Source organism: Cebus imitator, unplaced genomic scaffold (genome assembly GCF_001604975.1).
Source record: "Cebus imitator isolate Cc_AM_T3 unplaced genomic scaffold, Cebus_imitator-1.0 Scaffold124, whole genome shotgun sequence".
Lineage (NCBI taxonomy): Eukaryota > Metazoa > Chordata > Mammalia > Primates > Cebidae > Cebus > Cebus imitator.
This window is the reverse complement of record NW_016107439.1, coordinates 7,010,006-7,024,373: the sequence shown is the minus strand read 5'-3', so window position 1 is coordinate 7,024,373 and position 14,368 is coordinate 7,010,006. Positions and strand designations below refer to the sequence as shown.

Here is a 14,368-nt window from a genome sequence, read left to right as displayed (position 1 = left end):
TATACAGAAACTCTTAAGTTTAATTAGATACCATTTGTCTACTTTGGCTTTTGTTGTCATTGCTTCTAGTCCTTTGTTAGTTATTTGTGCTGAAAATGTTTTTGTCTACTTTGTAGATGTCTGGAACAGAGGTATATCCTTTTATATTTCAAAAAATATATTTGCTTCTGCCTTGTGTCAGGAATGTCTTTGAGGACTTTTTGAACCAACCAAGTGAAAAAAATTGGGCTAAAAATTTACTTAAGGGTAGACTTATAATTAGATTCTCTCAAGAATAATTATTTCACCCTGGTATACTGATTTCAGAGGCAACTTCCCTTTTAGCTTTTGGGGTGTGTGTGTGTGTGTGTGTGTGTGTAGGTAATTCTTTATGTGATCTCAACTGCCCAGACTTTTATATCCCAACTTTATGTGGAGATTATGTTCTATTACACTTCCATCCTACAATACCATCAAAGCAAAACTTTAATGAAATTATCACGTTTTGTCAATGTCTTCAGGTCATAATAGGCTGTAAATTTACCTTCCTTGTTTATAGTTTTCATATAGATGTTTGTAGCTAAAAAGTTATTTGCATTTGTTATCACATACATGTATTTAGAAGATTTCAATTGTATAAAATTTTTGTTTTCAACAGAAAGATTGGTCTACCACATTACAGAAATAGAATCCACTAATTACCTTGAAATTTCAAAACTAGTATATGCAATATTTCCACAATAATATATATTTTGCACTAGGATCTATATTAGTCATGAAATAGTTATCATCTCTGCTGATCTATTTAATAACCTATTTTGTCTTTCCTCTTCTCCATCTTCTTTCACTTGCTCTTTAGGGGTGTAGCCATCTTGATTTACATAATTTTTTTCTTTCTTTTCTTTATTTTTGAGATGGCATTTGGCTCTTGTTGCCTAGGCTGTAGTGCAATGGCACAGTCTCGGCTCAGGTCAACATCTGCCTCCCAGGTTCAAGTGATTCTCCTGTCTCAGCCTCCCAAGTAGCCTGGATTACAGGTGCATGCCACTATGCCTGGCTAATTTTTTGTATTTTTAGTAGAGACAGGGTTTCATCATACTGGCCAGGCTGGTCTCAAACTCCTGACCTCAGGTGATTAGCCCGCCTTAGCCTCCCAAAGTCCAGAGATTACAAGCGTGAACCACTGCACCTGGCCTCCATAGTTTCTTTCTTTACTTTAAAAAAGTTTTAGAGGCAATAGAATATAGACATAGTATACAGCAGTGTGGGCACAAATAAACATGGTTGGCAAATAGCCACTCTGAATCTTATGATATCGACTTTTAAAATTGGGACTGTAATTAAATCTTCCACACATATTTGTTGTGAAATAGTAGATGTAGATGGCTTAATTCTCTACTGGACCCATGTAGATTGTCTAAAAAAATTAGCTATCATTATTATATGTGTGTTATTGACATCCAATTATATTCACAAAGATGTATGATTAATTACCATTGACAACAATCAAAACACAAAAATATCACATGAAAATTTAAGAATGACTACTAGAATGAAGTACAGCAACTGCTATCAACTATTTGCATACGAACTTTTCCTTGAGTAATCCTATCAATCAAGTATTTGTTGCTCTTTGGCTGTTTTATTCATTTCGAAGTTGCTGTTTAAAAATCAAAGCAGTACATAGCTCATTAATATAAAAGAAGGCTTTAATGAGACAAATCATTAAGAAATTTCAACATCATTAATAAAAGGCAAAAAATATATGGAAAATTAGTAAGTCAAAAAGTAGGGTTATACTTACGAATTAATTGTCATATTACACTCTACCACTAATAGATTCTAGAATGAGATATGTGAAAACCACAAATTTTAAAAGAAGGAAAACAGCATCTGACAATTTGTCTGTATAGGCAACCACATTTTTATAAGTCATTTTATGTTTTTAAGACAATTGTATGTATCTAGAAAAACACTTTTATAAAAATATGTGTGAGGATAAGTATGTTAGTAAATATGAAATAAAATTAATATGGCTTTGGAAAGGTTATAATTATTTTCTTGAAAGAAAATATGAGGTTTGTATACTAAAAGTATTCATCTCTAACCACATTCATATGAATCAATCATTTTTTAATTAAAATCAACTTATTTTTACCTTGATTTTTGATTTACTAGTCTCAAATATTTGCTATTCATGCAGTAAATACTGTTTGCCAAGCCAATATTTGAAACTGATTTCAAAATCTAATGTAATAAAGTTAAATCTTGCCTCCAGGAAAATGAATATAATTTGAATCAACTTTTTTATGTGTGGCTGCGTAAAAACATTTGAATAAAAATACTTCAATACTCCTTTATTTAATAAAAGTAAGCAAATAGCTTTGGAATAGAACTAGAAGCTATAAAGAATGTTTTAGTAAAATATATGCATTCATTACACATTAATTGAAGCCTTTTAGTTTAAAAGCAAGAAGGAAATATATTATTTGTAATTATTTTATCTAAAAGAATTGAATATAATTTTCACTTTTGAAAATTATAATTTGTTTTATTTCATTTCATTTTTAAATAAACAGTTTCTAAGGATAAAATTCTATGAAATTATCAAGTGTTTTGTCACTTACAGCTTGAAAATTCCAGTGGACAGGAATGTTCATCCATAGGAAAGTTATGAAGCTGAAGATAACATTCTGCATTAATTGTCAGTCTATTTAGATGGAAAAATAAACATAAATAAAAAGAAATCATTTGAAGCATTAAAAATATCTTGCCTAATTTTAAAACAAAATTCTGTCATATAATAGATTGTGACATATTAGAATATAACAATGATTCTAAAGTCTCAAAGTATTACATAGTAATAATATTATAACATTTATATATAAATATGAGAATTCTAACAATTTCCTCTTCAGTCAACTATGTTACCTGTGTATACACTTCAATATAATCTCTGTGTTTACATTTAGTATTTCATACTTCAATATCTTCACAAATACCCATGCACAAACACATGTGCAAAAACAACAGATTAGCCAATTATAAATTGTTAAGTATGGTAATTTTTTCTCTTAATTTATTACATCTTTCCATGAAGGATGGTTCTTTATAAGCAGATATGTTCACGGAAATGAGTTAAATAAACTTGAACCTTATACACCAACCTTCATTTAATCCTTTCTTAGGAATGTTTTACTACACCATTGAAAATTAGATATTATAACATTTTATAGCAGGGTGGGTTTCTAGAGAAAATCTTACTCAATTATTTGCATTGCAGATTAAGAAAATCATAATATGTATGCTGCAACTTCTTCTGCTTCCAAGGAAGAAAATAAGAGAATTTTTTCTCTTTGTTTTTAGTCCTTTCTACGTAATAATATCTTTGAGCTTTAAAAAGTATTGCCAGAATATTTCACTATTTTATATTTTAGCATGTGAAAGGAGGTCCATATTTCTGGCTTTGCAACTTTGAGAAAGGAAAAATTAGGAGTTGATTAAATATTAGTATGGAAAATAAATGAGAGCAACTGCAGATTTTAAAACCAATATTACCTCAGAGTATATAGAACTCGTCCATCATTCCAAATTCGAAGCAGACGATTAGGAGTTGTTATCCAGTGAGCATCAGATTTTCTTGAGTTTCGGAAGAATGTGTCAGGAATCCAAATTTTTCCAACCATATTACTGTTAAGCATAAGCACTTTCATGGTACTATTGAATTTTAAACGACTGTCAAACCAGGTTTGGGCAAAAATTATATCTATTGTGTATTCCTAAAAGATAAGAAGAAGAGTAACAACATATTAGAAAAGCCACTATTTTAGTTGTTTCTCTCAGCTGTTTGAATTTTTACATTGTAAAGTTTCTCAAAGTAAGTAACAGTTAAACTCAGTCTTTTTGAAGAAAAAAATGCAATTATTTTAAACTATCTTTTCCTTTGCACGAGTCATGTAAAATAAAATCCAAGATTTCTAGTAGTTATTGTTGCCCAGTGTGGCTTTATTCTTTTTTATTTTATTTGTGTAAATTTTACTTAAAATTTTATAGTATGTAGGATATACTCATGAAACTTAAAAGCAAATTATCTTAATTTTAACATTATATTAATTTATACATAGAGTTTGTCACAAAAATCATAAACAAAAAAATCTAGATGCAAAAATTAGCCAATGTTGCATAAGAGCCCTTATATTGTTCTTTGTCTAAAAAGTTAATTCCAGTTATTTGTGTCTACTTTTAAAAAAATGTTTGAAATTGAGCACTTATAAAATGCCAAGCATATGTTAAAAGCTTTGCATGTGTCATGTCACTAAATCCTTATTGCAACACTGTGAAATATGTACTACTATAATAATTACTTTGCAGTAACATGTATTACTAGAAATATAAAATAATTCTTCTCACACCAGCTGGTCCGAAGGTAGTGAGTTATCTCAACTGATTGTTCACAGTCAGTTACAGATCGAACTCCTTGTTCTACTGTTTCCCCCTTTCTCACTACTGCACTTGACTAGTCTTTAAAAAGTAATAATAATAATAATAATAATAATAATAAAATTCTTCTCACACCAGAGAACTAAAAAGCAGTTGATACGGAAACTGGGTGACTGCAGGCTAAACTCGAAGTCCCCACCCATAACAAATGATTTTAATGACGGTTGTCAAGAAGTCTGATGGGTTCCAAAGTTGGAGCAAAGCCTTTGTCCATAATCAATAAGTAACTGTAATTAGGAAATTTCATGATTAGCAAAGAACATTCAGGAATAGATAACTAGATATTATCTACCTTTGATATCCTGACAAAATAACTGCAAAATTATAAGCATTTAAAATAAATAAAGTGAATAAGAATGCAACGGTTAATGCTATGAAGGAAAGGAAGTAAATATATATATAAAATACATATATATGTGTGTGTGCACATATGTGTGCATATATATGTGTGTGTATGTATGTTTGCATGTGTGTGTATATAACTTTGATATCTAAAAGAAGAAATAAATTGAAAAATATGAGGTATTATATAAGTTACTTCTGGTGGGAAGGACTGATTACTTGTACTGGATGTCATATTAGCAATCGGCCAATTTTCCTGAAGGAAAATATTTAACATAAGAAGTGGAAGTATAATTGGGAATTTGTCCAATAAAAGAAAAATGGAAAAAAAAATTATGAGAGATTAATTAGAAAACAAACCAGAAGTCAACTTATTTATAGGAAGCTAGGTCGAATCCCTAGGTTCTGGGTAGACTACTTAAAATTACAATTTGCTTAACTGGAATATAAAAATAAATTGAGAGGGTACCTCATTTTACCTATTTTGGTTGAACAATCTTACAGTTCTGGAAAAGCATATACATAATAATTATTTAAAATTAAATAAAGCCAAAAACTATGTAATTGAGTATGAGGTGTGTTTTATAAGGGCTTAAATATATGCATGCATAATTATGAATAATTTCTTCATTTAATGAAGTAATGTGTAATCATTCAATAATCTACCTACATATTTAACATCTATTTAAAACATGAAGTTTTTGTGCACAAAAATGCTTACATCATGACTCCATCTTTACATAGTTTTGATTGCCATGCTAAAGTACCTTAGAGAAGGAAATAATTAAAATTTTGGTTTTTTTGCAACTTAATATGGGATGACATAAATCAAACTGTGCTGTGGAATACAGATTGAAAGTACTTTTGCAACCAGGTAAGCCTTATAAATCTGATAGCCACAACCTTGCTGATATACTGTTTTTATAGTGCAAGCTGAGTCGTAAGGCAAACCACATCCCATAATTCATAATGATTCATATTTATGCTGTAGATGTTTAATTATCTTATTGATTAATGTTAATGGAGCAATACATAAATTGTGCATGCATTTAGGAGACCCAAGATAACCTTATATACAATAACACTGGTGTATTTACTTGAACCTTGTGAAAAATTCTTGGACAGCTTCACTGAAGTTGTCATTAATCCCCACTCCACATGCCTGGATCTAAGACCAGATGTCTTGTCTTTGGAATCAGTTATAATTTATGGAAGCAGCCTCTTCACCTGACACAAATGACCAACCATTCAGTCTAACAGTGCAACCTACACTAATGGCTATTCAATTAAATTAAATTAAATTAAAATTACACTAATTTTAATAGCAAATACAAACAGACAGAAGAATCATACACCTTCTATGGTAAACTAAATGACCTGGAAAGAGCATTTATTCAACATTATTTCCCAGAATTATGTTGTATTTTTGCATGAGATCAAACATCAGAAAATACTTGATACCACTCATGATTGTGGCTAGGCAAATATTCAACATTGGTTGGTAGGGGGAATGTAATGCTACTTGGCAGTTATACTTAGCTGTAGTGTTCCTAACTAACAGGACGTTAAAGGTGGCACTTGAGAACTAATTTGCCTAGGGCTGGGATTTCCAAAGCAGCTGTCAATACCACTGAGCAGCTGGCAGGGCCTTCTCTAGAATCCTTGATTCTGGAAGTGCTAATCACCATTAGAAGACTTATGACTTCCAACGGATCAGAAACAGAAAAAGTTTTCTACTCACAGCTGTTCCTTCAATCGAATATCAAGAAGAGAAAGACATTATGTCTTGATAATCTGACATTCATAAGCCCTTTGCAGAAGCTAATACTTCTAAGCCCTTATAAATTGCCAATTTTTAATAAATGCCTCACTGATATAAGATCATTAAAGTCCATGTCATATTACATGTAATCAAAAAAAAATCCAGTTTTGTTTGCTCATTTGTATTACTGTAATTTCCAGAAAATGACCAAACTGCTCTTGTTCTTCATGTCCCTATTCACAGGTTTTAATAAGAAGTAAGCAAAAGAAAAACATAAAATGAAACTGCTATTTACTCAGAACAACAAATACAAAAGCTTCTAGGATAAACATTTTGAGATAAGAAACAGTGCACTTAAAATTTGACATCCAATGTGTTTTACAGAATGTACTGTATCTCCTTGCAAGTTAGCTGACAAAACAGCATTAATGAGTAAGTGTGAAGTGAGCCATTTTGATTCCTAACTTAATAAAATCAAACCATAATTGATAACTGTATAGTGCAGTCTCATTACTACATTGTCATTTTGCAATTATGCACTGTATCTCACATTTCAAAGTACTAGTTAATTCAGTATTACTGTCTTTCTAGTAATGGGAGAAACTTCACACAAAATTCAAGACCTGCCAAAGCAATTAACCTATGTGCATAATTTAATCATTAAATTTGATTAATCCTGATTTGTTCTTCCTATGCTGTCATTAATGTCTTCCAAAAGTGTCTAGTCACATGGCAAGAACAGAATGGTGGACTTAATAATTTTTAGCAGTAATTCAAATAATAGAGTTATAGACATGTGAAGAAAAAGTACAGTATAGTTAATCCACAGGACAAATAAACACCTTCAGTGGTAAAAGTATATAGGTATCAGCTCCAGTTTGCTTAATTATTGTACAAGCACCAACTTCTGAATTCTAGCAGGATAAAGTAAATAAAAAATTTGGTGTTCTTCTATCTTTGAAATAGAAAAATAAGGAGAAAAGAGGTTATGCCAGTTGCTTAAAGCATTGAAGTCATCAACAATACATGAGAGAGATTCAAAAACTAGACACATATTCTGGATTCAGCTACTAACCCTTTGTGCTCTCTTCTTGTGTCTATGAATGTAGATTGTCAAAGGGACATAACATCATATGCATTTATCAATTAATTTTTTACAAATATTTTTTCTGCATTTTTATTACTTTTATAAAGTACTGGGTTTATAAAGATGAAAATGGAGACTTCTTAGTTTGAACATATACATAATATAACTGGAAATTAATAAAATGTAGAAGGGATATAAAGAGAAATAGAAATAGTAGAGATTATTTTTAGTTAGGGGAAACTAAGAAAGACTTCCTGACAGAAATTGCATTTAACCTGAAATTTGTAGGACTAGGAAATATTTTGATTCCTGCATCAATTAGTAAATGGTGGGGGCCAGAGAAGACAAAGAGGGAGTAAAGTGCAGGGCAGAATGGAAAATAAACAATGCAGGCCATATATAATGAAAAAGTAGCATATTTTCTGTATGTCATGGAATGTACATTCCTCAAATACACAGGTTATCCTACATCTGGAAGAGCTTTTTAGCAACTATTATCTAAAATTATCTATTTCCAATAACGGACCCTGGTCCCTAGAAACAATTCTGAACACTGCAGTGAGAATAATGAACTGAAAATCCTAGTACTTCATGTGTTAATTTTCTACATCATACTCAGTCATACATTTCTGACTGGAAATATATAACTATATTTTCAGAATATATATTGTATAATATTCTGTATACAAGTCCAAAGAGTAAAATATTGAACATTATATTCACAGAACAGCTAAACTCTACTGAAGATGCAGTAATATAACATGTAGGGTTTTATAAACCTGATGAATGAACTCCCAGTCCTTAAGAAGTTACAATAAAGTAGAGCAGACAAGGTCAGTTTCCAGAGTTTGGAATACATATATATATATTATATATTATATATATATATATATTATATATTTTATATATATATATTATATATTATATATATATTATATATTATATATATAATATATATATTATATATAATATATATTATATATTATATATATATATATTATATATTATATATATTTATATTATATATATTAATATGCCATATTAATATATAATATACAACTATGTAATTACATAATATATATTAATACATTAATATTGGCATGGGAGATCTGGGGTGGAAGCAAGGGAGCAAGCTACTCTGTGACTTGTGTTAGTAACAGATAACAATACTCCACGGAAAAACAGCCAACAGGATAAATGGGTGGACATGTAGATGCTGACTGATGGAGAGGTAGAGGGATAGGTAGATGAGAGAGAGAGAAATGGAAAAGAGAATTAAATCATGTGATATTGTAGGAGCTGTAAAGTTCAAAATCTGCAGGACAGACTGGTAGCTGTGGAACCGGGGAAGAGTTGATGTTTCAGTCTTGAGGCCAAAGGCAGTCTGGAGCCTGAGTGCCTTCTTCCTAGAGAGACCTCACTCAATTTTTCAAGTGCTCATCTGATTTGTTGAGGCCCAACTACTTTATAAAGGGTAATCTCCTTTACTCAAAATCTACTGATTTTAATGTGAATCGCTTCTAAATAAAATTTTCACAGCAACATCTGGACTGGATAAATGCAGTCACGCACTGCATAACAATGTTTTCAGTCGATGATGGACCACATGTACAACGGTGGTTCCATAAAATTACAATGCAGTTGAAAAATTCTACCACCTAGTGATGTTGTAGTCATCCTATCATCCTAGCACAACACATTGCTTACATCTTTCTGGTGATGCTGGTGTAAACAAACCTGTTGTGCTGCCAGTTGTTTAAAAGTATAATACATACAATTATGCACAGTACATAATACTTGGTAATGATAATAAATAACAAGGTTATTACCGGTTTACATATTTACCATACAATATTTTCTATCGTCATTTTGGATTATACTCTTTGTACTTTATACACACACACACATACACATATGTACACACATAACAAATATATATGTCAACTGTAATATATATATGTACATAACACATACGTATGTTAACTGTAAAATGATAGAAGGTATAGCTTGATAAATACATAAACCAAAATACACACATACACATATTATATGTTATATATATTTTATATATTTTATAATGCAATACATATTATGACTTTACATATTTTATGTATCTGCATACATGTATGTATATGTAACATATGCATGTTAATTGTAAAAGAGCCTCAGGCAGGTCCTTCAATAGGCATTCCAGAAGAAGCATTATTATCAGATCGGATGACAGCTCCATGCATGTTATTGCCCCTGAAGACCTAGTGGGACAAAATGTGAAGGTGGAAGACAATTTTGATGATGATTCTGAACATGTAGGGTAATGTGTAGATTTTTAAATTTTTAACAAAATGTTGAAAAAACAAAAAAAAAAAATTAATAGAAAAAAGCAAACGTTTACCAAATAATTACACAAAGAAAATACTTTGTACAGCTGTATAGTGTTTTTGTTTTAAGCTGTTCTTATAAAAAAGTCAAAAAATTTGTAATAAAAAATTATAAAAAATTTCAATAAGCTAATAATAATTTGTTACTGAAGAAGAAATTTTAGAAATAAATTTAGTGTATTCTAAGTGCACAGTGTTTATAAAGCCTATGGTAGTGCACAGTAATATCCAGGCCTTCACATTTACTCACCACTCACTGACTCACCCAGAGCAACTTCCAGTTCTGCAAGCTTTCAGTAATAAGCCCCTTATAAGGTATACCATTTTTATCTTTTATACCAAATTTTTACCGTATTTTTCTATGTTTAGGTATGTTTAGATATGCAAATACTTGTTGCATTACAATTACCTACAACATTGAGTACAATGATACTCTTTACAGGTTTGTAGCCTAAAAGCAATAGCTATATCATATAGTCTCAGTATGTTGGTTTGTATAAGTACATTCTATGATGTTTCCACAATGAAATTGACTAAAGATGCATTTCTTATAATGTGTCACTGTCATTAAGTGATACATAACTGTATTTGGGTACCATAATCTGGCCAAGTTGACAAGTAAAATTAACCATCACAGAGCTATTAACAGTAGGAATAGACACTCATGGATTCAGAACACTTTTACAAAAATTATCCACGTTTCTTCTCCACACAAGGGACAATTTATACTGGGCCAAGAAGAAACATATTCCTCCATCTCTTCTTCTCTATGAAAATCCTTATTCTTGTCATTTTGTTCCATCTCTTGATCTCAGTGAAGTTGGATCCATATTTCTCATTATTAAATGTAATATATTAAAAATACGTTGCTTATAGGTTGTTGCCTCTATTTCTCTGCAATTTGAGCTTGATCTGAATGACCATGAAAACTGAAAAGATGTGATCAGCACTGAAAACATAAGATTATTGAGTGAAGTTTCAAGAAAATAAGGACTGCATAACCATTGTGATGCTAGCTTTATATTGCAATGAACTATTCAATTAAATGAGATAATAGTTGGGTTTACCTGGTTTTTAAACCTATTTTAAACTTGCTTTGTGCTGAAAATCAGTATTGATTTGAAATGGAGCAGTTCTTAATAAAAATACTCATATTTGACAGGTTTTAGATATATTAAAGATAGTATGATTTTTATTTAATATCTAGCAACCTGGCAAAAGAGTAAAGTATTTCATGAAATCAGTTTATGTCAAGAGTTGTCATATGTCCATGAAATAATTTTAAAAATAATTATCCAAAAACATGTAAATTAACTGAGCCAACTATTTTTCATAAATTAGAAAGGTTTTCATAAACCTTTATTAAATTCAGTTCAAATATATATATTTGATAGCCCTTCATTTAAGCAGAGAAAGCTAATATAATTCCTTTCACAACATTTTAATTTGCTTTCCAGTTTCCATCAAATTTTGTTTGCCCAGTGACTATCTATATTGCCAAACTCTATCTTGTCATTTTTTCCAGTTTTTTCCTCATTTTATTTGAGATACAAAAAAGTCTTTCCAAGATCATACAACACGTAAGAGGTTCTGATCATGTAGTCCACAAGTTTAACCTCTTAACCATAACTCAGGTCATCCATAAGAGACACAGATTTTTAAACCAGAGAGATGAAAATCATATTTTTAAACCAGAGAGATGAAAATCATATCACAATTACTAGTTTTGGTCACTTATTTCATACTTACCTTTCTTTCATCTTTTTTTTTACTTTAATGGCATTTGTATCTTTGTTATTACTGTGGGGTATTTGGATGAATAAATGAAGGAATAAGTCTAACCTGAAATGAAGCACGCTTCCTAAGGAAGAAACACAGTATAACAAATATACAAAAGATTACTCTTATTCATGGGGATACATTTCAATCTCTCCACTGAATGCCTGAAGCCTCAAATAGTTGTGAACCCCATATATGCTATGTTTGTTTCCACACATACATACCTATGATAATGTTCAATTGATAAACTAAGCACAGTAAGAGTTACCCACAATTAATAATAAAGTAGAATTTTAATAACAAACTACTGTAATGAAAGTTCTGTGAATGTGATCTCTACCTTCTTCTCAAAGTTTCTTATTGTACTGCTCTCACCTACTTTTGGAGCATTGTTGACCACGGATAACTGAAACCACAGAAAGGAAAATCACAGATCAGGAGGTACTACTGTATACACACACTCAAACTATACTTCCCCGTTACAGTTTATCACCAATTGACAGCATGGTAAGAAATTCTCTGTGCTAAATGTTTGATATTCAGATGAAGGCTCTGCTTCCTAGAAAAGCCTCACCATCTCTAGGCAAACATGTTTTCTATCCACATGTGCAGCATTTCTTATAGATTTGTCCAGTGCTAAACAGCTAGATTAATTGCTGTATGATCTGAGTGGGAAAAGTGTTTCTACATCTGTGACTGCCCTGTACTAAAAATATTTTCTTGACGTCTGAATTAGTCTGTCTATCTGAGCAAGACAGAACACTATATTTGGAAATGATATATTTAGAAATAGTCCACATGACTCATCTTTTAAATTATTTATATTATTACCAGTTTATAAAATTCTTACTGCCGTCCACAGTCCAACTGCAGAAAATGAAGAATTTTCCAACATTGTATCCTGTGAGTGGGGCATTATATGCACTGTTGTCAGAGCACTTTCTTCCTCTGTTTACCTCAGAAATTTGAATCCTATTGCACATACCACAAATCTAGGTACTCCTACCAGGAAATTCAAGGGTTATCACACAATTTTAACAATTTCAATTATGGTAATTTGTTACCATTTTTATTACAGCAAAATGTCAAAAGTCAAGACATATAAACAAGTTTTCTCTACTTCACATTTTAACTAAACTGAAGAGCAGCTGATAGTTCAAATTCATTGCAGATCTAAGACTTAAAACTTTATTACATTATTTTAAGCCTTTGCATTCCTAGATATAAAAATAACACATTGAATAAGGGATAAGTTATTTTAATCACATACATAATTTAAAATACTTTCCAGTTAATCAATAGAACAAATACTGACTATATACAAAGTATGCATTCTAGTAAGAAGTAATGTGTAATGCAAAGAACGCTGATTGGATGGAATGAGGAAATTTTGTCATAATTCTGATTCTGAGACTTAGTAGTGTAGGGTGCCGACCAAGTCACTTATATACTCTCATTGGCAAAATGTGGGCACAAGGCAAGATTGTCATGATTGTCTTTTCCAGCTCCAAGACTATGTTCATGAGAACATTATAAAATGTTAGAAATTAACATTGTTTTAAAAGTCATACCTATAAACAGGTATAAAGCCTAACGTGGACACGGTTTCTTCCAATGACTCTTCCTCATAAAAATATTTTCAGTCTATAGATATCATTGTTACCTTCATTTAATCCTACCTAATCCCTACTAAATTTATAGGTGAAAATGGCTTAGATTAGGAACCTCCTAATCTGGTTGACTAGAATTCTCTGATAAGCACTTTCAAAATCATTTTTATTAATTTTTAATATATTTTAAATTCTTTTTTTTTCTAATATTTTATTTTAAAGAATTAGAGGCAAGAGCTTCCTGTGCTGCCTAGGCTGGTTTTGAACTCCTGAGCTCAAGTGATTCTTCTGCCTTGGTCTCCCAAAATGCTAGGAATCCAGGCATGAGCCATTGTGCCCAGCCAGCATTTTCAAAATTCTAATTCCAAGCCTCCATCTGAGATCACTTTATCAGAATCCCCAGGCTTGAGAACTTGGCTTTTCTTTTTCACAAAAATTGCCTTTAACCTGTCTATCACTTGGGGTTATGAAGATTTGAAAAAGTTTGGCTTCATATTCCATTTCTCCATCAAGGTGTTTATATTTACAAAAAGAAATCAAATAAAAGAAGAACGAAAGTTCCTTGCTATACAAAGTAAATTATATCTAATTGCAGAATTCTAGAACGTTTAAGTACATTTTGGAGTTTATATCAGACCTTTTGTAGAAACATGGATGGAATCGGGGGTCATTGAATAAAACAAGTCAGATAAAGAAAGATACGTACAAATATTTTCATTTATAAGTGACAATTTAAAAATGTGTACACGTGGATGTAGAATGAGTGCGAAATGAGAGACAATGGAGATTCAGGAGGCTGCAGTAGCAGAGGGATTTTGAAGATGATAAATTACTTAATGGGTAAATGTACTTTATTGTGATGATGACTACCCTAAAAACCCTGACCTCACCACTACACAACCTGTCCATGTAACAAAATTACACTTGTACC

General features: G+C 31.1%; 1 protein-coding gene across 2 annotated transcripts in view; it reads right to left on the bottom strand.

Moving 5' to 3' along the window:
• The window catches only part of GABRG1 (gamma-aminobutyric acid type A receptor subunit gamma1), a 93,144-nt gene that overhangs the window by 29,190 nt on the left and 49,586 nt on the right, over positions 1-14,368 (bottom strand). For both annotated transcript variants that reach the window (XM_037742655.1, XM_017540344.2), the window contains exons 4-5: positions 3,538-3,758; positions 2,607-2,689 (exon numbers count right to left, since the gene is read on the bottom strand). In XM_037742655.1, coding sequence (XP_037598583.1) covers positions 2,607-2,689; positions 3,538-3,758 — 304 coding nt within the window. The remainder of the gene's footprint in view (positions 1-2,606; positions 2,690-3,537; positions 3,759-14,368) is intronic.